The sequence below is a fragment of the Diadema setosum genome, chromosome 6, assembly GCF_964275005.1.
Source record: "Diadema setosum chromosome 6, eeDiaSeto1, whole genome shotgun sequence".
Taxonomy (NCBI): domain Eukaryota; kingdom Metazoa; phylum Echinodermata; class Echinoidea; order Diadematoida; family Diadematidae; genus Diadema; species Diadema setosum.
This window is the reverse complement of record NC_092690.1, coordinates 25,890,868-25,905,221: the sequence shown is the minus strand read 5'-3', so window position 1 is coordinate 25,905,221 and position 14,354 is coordinate 25,890,868. Positions and strand designations below refer to the sequence as shown.

At 37.6% G+C, this 14,354-nt stretch overlaps 1 protein-coding gene across 1 annotated transcript; it reads right to left on the bottom strand.

The window, feature by feature from the left end:
* Positions 1-6,005: 6,005 nt before the first annotated feature.
* LOC140230045 (cell division cycle-associated protein 7-like) lies at positions 6,006-13,195 on the bottom strand. Its single transcript, XM_072310251.1, has 9 exons — positions 13,100-13,195; positions 12,193-12,303; positions 11,262-11,354; positions 10,622-10,813; positions 9,639-9,743; positions 8,632-8,838; positions 7,775-7,924; positions 6,825-6,961; positions 6,006-6,053 (listed from the first exon to the last, which is right to left on the bottom strand). Exons 1-9 carry the CDS (start codon positions 13,115-13,117, stop codon positions 6,038-6,040), a joined length of 1,029 nt encoding a protein of 342 aa, XP_072166352.1. The 5' UTR covers positions 13,118-13,195; the 3' UTR covers positions 6,006-6,037.
* Positions 13,196-14,354: the final 1,159 nt, after the last annotated feature.

Here is a 14,354-nt window from a genome sequence, read left to right as displayed (position 1 = left end):
AATGTAAGCTTTTCCGTTGTGTGTGTGTGTGTGTTTTAATGGGTGAATGTGTGTACTATGATGTGTGTGTGCTGCTTTAGTGTCTTTAGTACTGCTAATACTATCAAGGTGTCAAGTTTCTCAACACTTTGATAATACATGTATTCCACATTGTTATTTTAAGGAGAATGAAACCAAATATATGATATATGTGAATTGAGAGAATGCAGTAACATTAAAGGACAAGTTCACCTTCATAGACATGTGGAATGAGTGAATGCAGCAATATTAGTAGAACACATCAGCGAGAGTTTGAGGAAAATCGGACAGTCCGTTGAAAAGTTATGAATTTGTGAAGTTTCTGCTCAGTCACTGCTGGATGAGAAGACTACTACAGCTGATGATGTCACATGCGTACAACAACATAAAGAAAATATAAAGAAAATTCAACATATATTTTTCACTTTTCTCGGACAATAAGAGAATGCTCGACTTCCCTCCTTCAGAAAGCAGGGGAATAATATTACCCTTAACATACGTCAGTGGCAAGTCGAGGAAATGTGTACTTTTTCAAAAAGTAACATTTTGTGAAATTCTCTTTATATTTCCCTTATATTGTTGTACGCATGTGACATCATCAGCTGTAGTAGTCTTCTCATCCAGCAGTGACTGAGCAGACACTTCAAAAATTCATAACTTTTCAACAGATTGTCTGATTTTCCTCAAACTCTCACTGATGTACTGTATTCTACTAATATTGCTGCATTCACTCAATCCACATGTATAAGAAAGTGGACTTGTCCTTTAATAGAACACATCAGCAAAGTTTGAGTTAAATCGTACAATCTGCTAAAAAGTTCGGAATTATTAGAATTTCAGTGCTTCTATTGCTTGATGAGAAGACTACAACATTTCTTGATGTCATACATGGACAAGGATATAAAGAGAATTTAAAGAGAATTCAACATACTTTTACTTTCCTAGCATAATTGACTTCCATCTTCCAGAAGGCAGATAGAATAAAATTTGGCCTTGACACCTGTCCAGGGAATGTGTACTTTAATATTAAAGGGTGTGCACAGTTCTGGTCAAGGTGAGGATTTAGCTTTTAACGTTTTGCGAGATATTCAGAAACCACTCTATGAGATGTCAAAGAGCATGCAGTTCTAAGGGGTATCAAAAGTTTATTCGATGAAAATCGGTTTTGAAATGGCTGAGATATCCAAAAACAAGGTGAAACAAAGAGATCCTAATAAAGTTGTGGCATGTCGCCTTTTATTATTAGCACTTTTTTGGATATCTCAGCCATTTAAAAACCAATTTTCATCAAATAAACGTTGAATCCTTCTTAAAATTACATGCTCGTTCATATTTCATAAGAGGCTTTTCATTATCTCGCTTAGGAATGTTCAAAACATGAATCCCCACCTCAGCCAGTACTGTACAGTCCCTTTAAAAGAGTGACATTTTGTGGAATTCTCTTCATATACAATGTATATTTTCTTTACATTGTTGTACACATGTGACATCATGAACTGCAGTGGTCTTCTCATCCAGCAATGGCTGCGGCAAAATTCCCCAAATTCACAACTTTTCAATGGATTCTCCGATTTCCCTCAAACTTCACAAATGTATTCCACGAATATTGCTGCATTCACTCAATCCACATATATGTAGAATTTGGGTTTCATTCCCTGTTAAAAGCACACATTAAACACATTCTTTACAACATGTATGTGTCACCCAGGTCAGAAGACACATCACAGTCAGTGGTGTTAGTCCAAACAATGAACACTCAAAAGAACATGGCATTCGTAGAAAAATTAAAAAGATGTTTATTGTTGTTTAGCAAGAACAAGTTTGATAGTAACAATCAGAACAGTAAAAGTATTTGGCAAATAGTGATGAAAACTTTGGCAGCTGCTTTATACACAATACCACGTACTCAAAGTTTCCTGAAGAATACCACAATTGAAATGAGATATTGGTGCATTACACAAATAGAACAGAAAGTCTTGATCAAGACTAGCAAACACAGATTCTCATCATAACAAACTCTTGTATTATATTGGAAACACTGGAGCTTGAAAAACAATGAAATACAAATTCAAGACTCTTTGAACTTCACAGCAAATTGGAATGATCTGCTGTGGAGAGATCAGTTCACTCTAAAAATATTCTGGGCTTGTTCTGGTAGGGAGATATCATTTGTTTTGGGCAGACATGTCAAATGTACCAACCACTTCTAGACCCTACTTTTCTTTCTGGATATTCTATGATAGAACCACAATTGGAATGAACTGCTCTTCAATGCTGCAGCACGCCAGTACATAATTGGACGAACAATTTATCAGGTATTTGGTAGACGATCTCTCAAAAAGGAATTTTTACTCTACCAAAGAGTAAAATCGGCTCTGACAGTAACATTTCAACAAATTCAGAACTTTGTAATAGACATTAAAAACTTTTTTCTTTGATTTTGTTTTACTGTTTTGCAGTGAACAAGTTTGAACCTCTATGTACAAGTGTGGCTTATCAATTCATGTTTCAAAATTCATGCATATTTTGATCAAATTTGTTGGCAACATTTGGGAAACTGCTGTCTGTATTAGGACGTAACAAATTAATAAAAAGTGTGTGAGCATATCATAGGATCACAGTGAATTATCTTGTCACATCATTTGATGCACATTAGAGATCAAAATGCATGAATTCACAAGAAATCCTGCGATTTTGGTACTCTCTATACACAGGCCTAACTGCTAATCTACTCAGACCTGCCCTGAGCTGTTACAACATTCAACACGCGTAGGCCTACAATGGGACCACTACAACTGTAGAAACAGTTCACTATATCAGGTAATTTATCACACTATGTCTCTTTATACCAAGTTCATGTGAACCCTTTGTATGCTTTGAGTGCTACATGTACTTGGCACAGAAAACCCAATTGCATTGTATTTACACTGTCCAAAGTCCTTGGCACAGAACGGTTTAAAAAGAATTACAACTCTTTGGCACCACTGTATGATGGAATACATAAAACAAATTTGGCACATTGTGGAATGAGTTGAGCATGTCAGTGTGGGACAATAGGGAGGTTTAGATTTTCGCGACGGGGATGTTCAGAAGAAAAAAAAAAAAGTTCTGCGCATGCGCAAAAGCGCATATCAAAGTTGATCTATTTAAAGCTTGCGTCGTCTGAATTTTCACTGCACGTTCTGGGTTATTTTTACGTCCGCTGAATTCACGACGTACAGAGCTACTTCATGCACCAATCATATGGGGACGCCATTTTATTTTTTATAGGCTGCATCCTAGCATAATCTAAAGCTACTTTTCAGCACGACGCAGGGAGAGAGGAGAATGACCAACGCAAGCGTCGTCTCAAACGTCCGTGCCGCAAATCTAAAGCTCCCTATTAACCCCTCTAGATCACTCCATAGAAGTACCATGACTGACATCATAACACGTGTAGTTGTCTGCAGTAACGAAAGAGGTGACTCTTATGGGGAAGAGAAGAGTTTTATTTAAATCCAGACAGATGAAAGAACATAAAAATAAAAGCACCAAGCAAACATGCATGAGATCATGCTCTCGCACAGCTGCACATTAGTACATTGCTTGTTTGGTCATTAACTCTTTATACAGTATGTCCACAGACACTTACACTAGCTTAACTTGCCAAGTTTTTTCATCAGCATTCAGAAATCAATTCAATCTTAACTTACAGTAGTAGATTATCAAGTCCATTCAGGTGTAGCAAACCTTCCTATCAATGATCATTCAAAAAAAAAAAAAATCTTTGTAAAGTTTGATAACTGGAAGCTAGCACGGCCAATTTTAGTCTGAAAATTCTGCGTAGCTAAATAAGTGTAACACCCTTGCCTACAGGCACCTGATCTGCCGTGTACAAATTGCATTTCCATGAATATATCTCAATCTTGTTGGGAACATGTTAGCAAAACTTCTACTTGCACTAAACAGTTTATGTACAGACACGGAATGAACATCTTTCTTGCTCGAAACTTGGTTAATAGAATAATTCATATCACACAAATTAAAAACTTTGGCAAAATATACGTCCACCTCTTTTAGTAGGACCAGCATCCCCACTGACATTGTTAATGCAAGATTAGTGCAAATTGTTCAGGAAAGTTAGAACTATTTACAAGAAAATTGAACTAATTGAATGGCAGTTAGCAATATCTCATTCCATTCAAATACTGTAATGTACGCTGTCTTGCGGGAATTCAAAATATGTAATGAAATTTTCAGAGAAACAACGTATCGTATATGTTGCAAATTGCAAAGCATGGCACTACACGCAATGGCCACATGCCTTCAATGTCCCAGTGCTAAAAATGCAAAACCTTCAAATGACTACAGTCAATCATAAGATCATAGTAAAATTTATCTTTTTGACAAAATAAGCACATGCTTGGAGGAATTTGTAAGGTAAAACATAATTCATAATTCATACATGAATCTGTGCAATGATGAATTTGAACAACTCCATAAAATGACAATTTGGCAACACGTAAAAAGATAATATAAAAGCCCAAATGACCTGGCCTCGAACGGCCATGTGGTTCTGATATAGATACCACGTTTATCTGAAAGGAGCTACAGTAACTGACAGATGCAGCCCATCAAATTCAAATTTTCCAGTGTCATTTTGTGTCTTTATTACCTCTAAATTACTGCAGCACTGGAAAAAATGATGCATAGAAGATACCACAAGCATTCCTTTTTTTTTTTTATTTCTTTAACACTGACTAGAGGAAAGGTTTGAACATACACTTGTACAAGGTTTTGATATTACCATTCTTCGTGGTTACAAGGATATTACCATTCTTCGTGGTTACAGACAGAAAATGAGATCAGACCACATAAAATCCAACTTGATCAAGTACTTGCATAAAGGCAGAATATGGTGTAACAAATAACACCATGCAATTGGGGCACGAAGTGTTCAAAGATGAGTACATTTTATATAATCGAGCCACAAGTTACAGCCATGTTTACATGTATACACGTTAAAATCTGTTTTATGTACATACAACCTTGTACCTAAGCACAGAGACAAAACAAGAATAAAAAAGAACATTGACAATGTAAAGATTCTTGGTAGAATACAAGAACTTTGCGTGGAATCAACAACCTAACAAGAAAAAAAAAAACATACAAAAAAAAATTGGAGGCTCAGTGGATCTCTAGGGAATTGCAACCATGTCAAAACATGGTTAATTCTGGTAATTCATGGCAATTTTTTTTTTTCTTCAACCTGACCTTTGCTTTCTTCCTGTCTTACAGGGGATGGCTAGTAACTGATCAGTGGGAATCAGTGGGAATGCTGGAGGGTGATTGTTCCAATCCTTGTGGGATTCATTTAAGAGTACATTATATATCTATTGTTGTGTGAAAATTATTTGCTTCAGAATGGTCTCATATTCAAGTAATGTGCAGTTTAATGTTTCCAGGTTAGCGTGCCTGGTCAGTGATGGGGCATTAATCTGCACATTACTTGAATATGAGACTGTTCTGAAGCAAATAAATTTCACACAACAGAAGATATATAATGTACTCTTAAATGAATCCCACAAGGATTGGAACAATCATCCCTCAGCATTCCCACTGATTCCCACTGATCAGTTACTAGCCATCCCCTTTAATATAAGTGCAAAAAGTATAGTTAAAAACACAAACAATAATATCTCTGAAAGGAATAAAGATACAGTTTGTAAAAAGCACTTGGCTCCTGACCAGGTCTCTACAAGACTTTACAGTTGCAAGCACATCAAAAATAAAGTGTGTTGCATATATCATGCATAGACATTAACAAAATGTAGCAGTTTTACTTATTTTGATTGTCACAAGTTAAGGTTGAGAAATGGCGCAGTTATACCTTGCTCTGTAGATGTGTTGGTCAGAAGCGGGGACAAGGTGACTTTGTCTACATGGGCAGACATTGACCGAGGAAAGTGGGCGACATTGGGCATCACAGCCCATCACTATGCTCTTCTTATTCCTGAAGTCTAAGAACATGTCATGATCCCTAGTGACGTCCAAAGCTGCCAGATGTCAGAGAGACAGAAGAAAAAATACAAATGTAAATAGTGTAAAAATGGTGTTTCACACCAGAGTCTATTTCCATGGAATGTAAACTATTTGACTTTAAAGCATATTTAATCAAGCTGTAAAACTGGAAGTACAAGCTGTGATAAATGCTCCTTGAAAATCATAACCACAAAATTGTTTTCTCAAACCTCAAGTTTTTGTTTTTACTTTTTCATTTTTTCCACTGGCATATCTATCAGCGCAAGTCACTTTCACATCGTATGTATGTTCCTCGAGACATATACTCATTAAAGTAAACGCACGTCAAAGTATTCTAAACTTGTGCCAGAAAACAATTAGAGAACAATTGCATTTCTAGAAACATGTCCTGACAAATATGACTTTTTACTGAAATCCTGCATACGGCAGTGATTTTGCACATTCAATTTTTCATGAATATACTACTCCCTGAACTAATAAAGAAGAAGAAGAAGAAAAACAAAACAAAACAAAACAAAACAACCCCAACTCCATGTTGCTTATAAAATGGCATGACATATTGTACTAACAGAAGGAATATAAACATTTCAAACCAGTTGATTGGCCACAGTGAACTCCACTTTGGTAATCAGGGCATCAAAAGCCAGGCATTTTTAAAATCTGGTTATCATGCAATCAAGTGAAATGTGTGCATTACGGTTCAGCTTGATGACCAATCAGAAACAAGAACCAAATAAAAAAAATAAAAAAACAAAAGCAAGTGACTCTTAGCTCAAAGTCCTCACCTTTCAAGAAAGTCCTTGACGCTGCGGTACCCGTGATGCTTTGCAAGATGGATCAGGATTCCCGTGGCGTGGCGTCCCTGCTTCTTTCGGCAGAAGCTGCAGTTGCAGTTACCTCGGCACGGAGGGCAGATCCAATTCTGTGGAAAGTGAAAAATTTATACACCATTTTGTTTTTAGTTTGTGTGTTTGCTTTTTCTTTGTGCATTTGTTTGGATAGTTGAAGTTTTCGTTTTTCATTTGCTCAAACCAAGTCCTTCAATATTGTATCAGTGGAAAAAACAAAAACTTCTGTTTTTTTTTTTTTTGTTTTTTTTTTTAGTACACCAAAAAATACAAATAAAGTTGCATGCCAATTGAACACAATCAAATTTCAGAGAATACCTGATCAAACACCATCTAAACTTTTGCAAACTACTGTTAATTTCTGTTTTGCATTGCAATTAGCTTCTCATCAAGTTAAATTACTGCATTAGCAATTTCTCAGAGTTTGAAGATACTGATTTCCTTTTGTTTGAACCAAACAATGATTTTTAATGCCATTTTGACATTGATGACACCGTTCCTGTGATTTCATCCCTAATACATCACTAATAACACTGAAAAGTGCCACAATAATTTCGAGGTTTGAATGAGGACAAAATGACTTACTTTTTTTTTTAGTTACATGAAAATTACTGTCAACTTTGTATCACAAGATGAAGAGTATTGTTACATATCTGTATAACTATGTACAGTAAAAATGCACACTTGTAACAGGCTTGAGAAAAACACTAAAATGATTTATCTTTCAATCCTCATAAAGACTATGATGATAGAATGAATGAAATCAAACACAATTAAACAAATTGTGTTATATGACTGATGTCAAATCAGTGTCCTAATATGCTAGGAGGAAATTTATAAATTTTGGGTGAAAGTCAGCATTTTCAGAACTTTGATCATTCTCTCACCTCGTCGAGGAGAGCCTCTCGCGCATCTTCGCCATAGCGATTCCTCAGGCAGGGTCCGCAGAATTGACCTCTGACCCCTGTGCATGACCCCGAGCGGCAGATGGTCTTTGTGTCGTGAGTCTTCTGGCGGCATTGGTGGCATGTGGTGCCCTGAAAATGAAAAATGAAAGTTCGGGAACGAACTTGTGGTGAATGTTAAAAACAATTTATAATATACCTTATTTTCTTTTGGTCATAATCTCAATCTTGCATGTAGAATAATGCTCTCTTCAAAGAAACTTAGCGTTGCGTTTTTGTTTCACTCTGTGTCTCGTAATGTGAAGCTGTGGTCCAACATTTTATTTTTAACATTTAAAACTCTAAAATCCAACAAATTCATATTCTGTCTTTAAAACTCAATAAAATTTTAACTGCTTTTTTGTTTTATTTTTTTTTCTCTTAAACTGAATACCATTTTTATGGAGGAACTGGAATTCAATTTTCTGAAGATTCAAATGAGTCTTTAATGTCCTTTGTTCTGCATGTGACAATGCACCAAGTCTTCTGACTCAAACAGCTTACATATATCTCCCCTACATGCTAAAATTCTTGTACAAGCCAGCCATCAAATGCAGCTGCTGCAAAATAGGTGCATCTATTTTTTCCTACATAGCATTCAAATGGGCCGGCATTGTCTAAATTTCACATTCCCATGTATTACTCACTTCTGACTCATATGTAACTGAAACTGAAACAAATGCAGGTGGACACTTGTAATTTGATATCAATCCTACTTTTAGAGAGAATCCTCTGTTTTCAAGTCGGCGTATCCTTCTGAGATCAAACACTCTGTGGACATAATTGCTTGGTTAACTTACATAGACCGAGTCATAACTCTTCTCCTTCACCGAATTCGCCACGAGGTTCAGCTCCTCCTCCGTGAGTTCGTCCGGCCGCCTCGGCGCGGCGGGAACCGCGCTTCGCCGTTTCTTGGTGGGCGTCGGCAGTTCGTACTCCTCCTCCTCATCATCATCACTCTCCTCATGCTCTTGCATCCCTCCAGCCCCATCCAAAGGAAGTTCATCCTGAGATGTATCCACAATTCAGGGAAAAATATTAGATAAAATTAAATGCTAAAAGGTGAGGAAATATCTAAAACAAGACATTTCACTGAACGTAAGCTAAGAATATATATAATGACTATCACATAGAAAAAAAAAAGAAGAAAAGTCAGTTTTTACATATTGCATAAATAGTTATAAGCCAAAAGTCAAAATCTGCTCTCTGAAAAATGATCTTTCCTTTTATTTCTTGCATATTCTTTCTCCTTTGTGCCTTCTGCATTGAAATTTAAACACTTATTAGAAAACAAATGAGAAACTATTACATTTTCTATACACCACCTCCTTTAAGAGTAATTTATTTTTAATGAAAGAACAATAGATTTAAAGGAAAAAGAGATTGTTTTACTAAAGGGGCGGATCCAGGAATTTCGAAAGGGGGGGGGGCACCACATATTTCTGGGTGCCCCTTACAGGTTTCATCAGCTGACAAGAAAAAAAAAAAACCCAAACAAATGCTTCAGTGTGCAATTTTTCCATTTCTCGTGCCACTTCCGCTTTATGATCTACAAGACGTGAGATGAAAATGATATTTTACGCTAACGTGAAGAAATGTACGCTAGGGACAATCGAGGGTTGATCGCACAATGCCCAATTAATTTTCTGGGTCTGTCAGAGCAAAATAGCTTGTAAACTGCATGACATTGATTGGTATGGCATTCATGATGAAGTTTCCCACATGCAAGTATCCTATCTCATGTTTTATATTCTCATCACTAAACACAACAAAACTGAACAAACAACAAGTATGAATTTTAACCAACCTCAAAGACTTCAAAGTCATCACCACGACTGTCAAGGTCCGATTCGCCGTCCGAGGCATGCCGCTTGCGTGTGGCGGGAGAGGGGCCGAACTTGATGACAAGTTTCTGCAAATGAGCATGAGACAGAGGCTGTGTCATGTGATTTGACATCCACTATTTGGTCATATCTGATGAGAAATCTGTTGGTCAAAGAACTTTTTGATAAGACTTTCATGCTGAGAGCAGATCTATTACTGTATAAGCCGAATATTTTGCAAGGTTTTTATTTTTGCGAATTTCGCAGGTCAGGTGCTATTTGCAAAATTAAAGACACATGAAAATAATGACTCTGATCCCGTTATGAGCGTGACACACACATATACATTTCTCTGTTCAGTAATTGTAATTTTAATTTAACCACTCGCAAATTTAACCACTCGCGAAAATTTAGACTCATTAAATATATGGTGCATACAGTATTAAATGACAGCTGGAAACAGCTTAAATAAGACTACACAATGTGTGATACAGTGTTGTACCTTCTGGCTATGCCAAAACACATGTGGACGATGGCCGAGAATTTGTCTTGGCTGTCAATTAGTCCAAGACAACAAGCTAGCTTTTTTTCTTTATTTGTATCACCAAGATCATATCATTTCAAGGCTCTTTCTCTTCAGGATTCAATGTAGAGTTACATCGTGTAGCTACTAAATTCCCTTTCCCTTACCACATACATTAAAAATGTCCGGCAAACTTTCCTGGTATATAGTCTACAATGTATAATTATCCATATTACAAATATCATAAGAAAATTTGAACATGTTTGTAAAGTGCTGCAGTAAGGCCTGGACTAAACAGTTATTTATTCCTTCTTCTTCTTCTTTCTTTTTTTTTTTTCTGCCAGTCACAATAATGATGAAAAAGAGATACTCTTCACATGTCACTTATAATTTTCTTGTAGAATAAATATCATCAGTTAAAAAAGAGTGTATATTTCTGTATACCTGTCCAGGAACAAGTGGGAAGAACTCGTCTTCTTGCTCCTCCTGTTTCTTCTGGAGTCTGTTTGAGAGTCTGGTTCTTGCAGCTGGGGTGTTTCCCTTGGTGGGGCTAAAGCGGGCCTGGCGGCTGGGATTCCGTCTGATCGGACTGGCCCTCTGGACCTCCAGGGATTTTCTGGGTCGGGATGACTTTGGCTGAAAAACAACATGTTTTGTTTGTTTATTCATTAAACAAATATTCAATGACTGAGAAACTGCTACACATACCAAAAATATACCAGAGCCTTTATAGAGGCTTGCACAGACTATGAAAGCATCTAAAGCTGTAGATTTACTATTTTACTACTAGCAACTGTCTCTGATGCCACATATTCTATTCACTGATATCATAATGGGGGGGGGGGGGGTGAAGTAGGGATATGTCTTCTACAACTATTTGCTGTGCAATCTGTGAGAGTTCCAAAAATATCACACTTGACATCTTGCACATGTGTATTTAAAATCTTCAATTTAATTTGCTTGTTGCTGTTTTTTTAAATTCATATTTATCTGAAACTTCAGCACATTCAGTTCTCATGACAACAGGATAGCAATTAGACTGCGACATCACTACACAATATTTTGGTAAATTTAGTTATGTTACCTTTGGTGCTTTCACAGCAGCCGGAGACTGTCGAAACATGGGCAGATCGGGCAGTCCGGGAACATGTTTAATCTCCGCCAACAACTTTGTGAGCTAAAAAATTAAAGGCAATACATGATAGATGCATACAAAGGAAGAAAAATATGCTTGAATCCATTGCTTATCCAGGTGTAGAAAACACAGAACTCCGCTACAGTTTTAGGAAATGTGTTCAGATTTACAAGGATTTTCAACAACTGCTTCATTCTCTATTACAAAGGCTTTGAAATAATGCTTGTATGCAAATTTCACAGACACATCACCTACACAAGCACACACAAAGTATCAAAATGTGTATTCCTATGGTAAGATTTATTCATTCATTTATTTATTTTGGTCACAGCTCCATGAAGGCTTTGAAATAATGCTTGTATACAAATTTCACAGACACATCACCTTCATATAAAGCACACACTAAGTATCAAAATGTGTATTCCTATGGTAAGAATTCTAAAATTTATTTATCTATTTATTTATTTATTTATTTTGGTCACATTAATTTAATGCACTAACTCTGCTGCTTTGAGTGCCAAAAAAAAAAGAGAAAAAGTCACAGCATAGAATATGTGAGACCCGCTACAACAAAAGGATCCTAAAGTCGCTGACGGGTGAGCCGAGAAAATCGAGTTTGAAGTCAGATCACCAAAATCTGTCAAAACGTTCAGATTTCTGTTTTTAACATAATTTTGTAGTGTAATGTATCTTCTATCATCTGCCGAAATTTCGAACCTAAATGATTAAAGGAAAGGCCTGAAAATAGCATTTTTTCTGGGCCATGCTTAGCTCGCCCGTCAGCAACTGTAACAAGTTAGGATCCTTTTGTTGTAGCGGGTCACATAGTCTACTGTCCAATGTCCCTGACACAGAAAGGGTTAAGATTAGGCATGCATACCATCTGCTGATTTTCTTGGATGTTCTTCCGCCTCCTGTCCTCGTACGATTCCTCATCAATTTCCTCGCCATTGAAGAGATCTGCCGTGAACAGATCCGACAAGGAGGAATTCTGAAAGAGAACAAAATGGCTTGAATCATCAACCATTGCCCGACGTATTTCTAGACTTCTACATGATGTACAAGACCAGTCCTCCAGCTACTTCTGCATCAGAATCAGATGCGATGTGATGTCATGATGTGACGTGATCGATGATCAAGTGAAAACACAGCCAGGCTCAGCTCAGGGCTCATTGCCATCGATCGCCAATCAACACTGCACTGTGCACTGCGTGCCAACATCCAACAGCTACTATATCCACAGTAGTTGGTAGAAGTTATAGTTATAGGTTTGGGACCGAGTACATTGTAAATCTAACGACGTTAACGTTAGAAACCCCGGTACCGGACCGGGGCGCTCCTTGTACACAGTTTAGTTATTGTGAGTTTATCAATAATGATGTTATAAAAAAAAGTGTGAGCGTTCGGGCTGCCGGCTAGCCGGTTGCAGTTAATTAGAGACAGAGTAGAATTTACTCTTTCTGTGTAATGTGTAGACCTGTGAAGTCCCTGCCTAAACTTACAATTCGGTCAGTGTAGGCCTATATCACAACACTATTACATCGTCGTACTTCGATCACGACAACGAGATCTTGACGACTCTTCTAATACCTGTATTATTAATCGAACGATACATGCAGCCATTTAAAATTTAAAAGTCTCGGTTCATAATGCACGCTATGATTAGACTAGGATTAGGAATGCGAATGCCAGTTTCGATACGTCGTCGGGGCGATCTAGGGATCACGGTTCTACTTCTAAGGTACGACCGTCCATCATCTTTATTCCGAAATATGTTACAAACAAACCTTTTTGCTTGGTGCCATTGAAAATGATAAGTTTTAGGGAACAGTCTTCCAAATGCGATGTCACCTCATCAAACGTTGTTCCAGCCAGCAGTAAGTGTATACTCGCATGTAGTACGTTGCAGAATGGATACAGTTTCCGTATGGCGTACTCGAGGCGCGCTGAATGCTCTTTAAACCTAACGCGGGAAACTCCACATCCGGAATAGACCATTATTAATATGGGGGTCAAAAGATGAAATCATATTTAATTACTACATTCTTTTCATTAAAATAAGGAAGGAAATATATAGATTATATCTTAAATTAAAAAAATTAATATAAATTTCTCTCATTAATGGATAATACACAAACCATATATATGAATACAAGGTTTAATTTTTGGTTAGTATACCTATTCTTGAACTATTCCAAATCCAGGTCAGTGTTTTTTTCAGGCAATCAGGGGATACAAACCAAAGAGTGTCTATACTCTTTGATACAAACGTAAACAGGTGTACATAGGGGGGCTAGGCTGTCCAAACGCGGTATCAGTAGTACAGTGAAAGGTGCTATTCAAAGAGGTTCTACTATCTATAGTATATGGTGCTATTCTACTTGTTCCAGATTCTACAGTGGAATTGTCAACAGCATTTATTCACCAGGGCCGGGGTGTCACCACAAACTGGAGTAGGACACTTTTATATAGCTCGGTCGTATACGTATAGTAATACGTACTCACTTCGCAGGCATGGCCAGATTTTGTAAAGGATGGGAATGGGGGCAGTGATGCCAGATGGCTATGGGAAGATTACCAGGCCTTTTCACATTGTATGGATCGTAGGCACATTACTGTACCGGTACGGTACTTGTGTACAGTGGCGGATCGGGGGGGGGGGGGGGGGGGGGTGGGGGGGGGTGGGGGGGGGGGAGAACCGAACCGGGCGCGTGCCCCCCCCTTTTTTTAATGAAAGAAATAGATTTAAAAAAAAAATGAAAGGGTGCCCGTGCACTTTTTAAAAAAAAAAATTTGCGCTCCCCTTTCCAGAATTCCTGGATCCGCCCCTGGTTTGTTGTATTTCTAGAGAAAAGTGATCAGAGGGGCGCTATAGTAATCCGTCGAGCGCATCCCTCTTTTTCTCTCCAAGGCCGCTTGGTGGGGGCTAACCATCAAGGAGATATCCTATCCTATCCCTTTCCCCCACTAAAACACTTTTATCTGACTCCTAAAAAAAAAAAAACCCAAAACACACACACACAACCCCCCCCCAAAAAAAAA

Bases quoted from the DNA above. Each gene is read 5' to 3' on its own strand.
- LOC140230045 (XM_072310251.1), bottom strand. The intron at 10,814-11,261 runs GTAACATAACTA...GTTGTTTTTCAG, and splicing joins CTGCTGTGAAAGCACCAAAG to CCAAAGTCATCCCGACCCAG. The intron at 8,839-9,638 runs GTTGGTTAAAAT...GATACATCTCAG, and splicing joins ATGACTTTGAAGTCTTTGAG to GATGAACTTCCTTTGGATGG.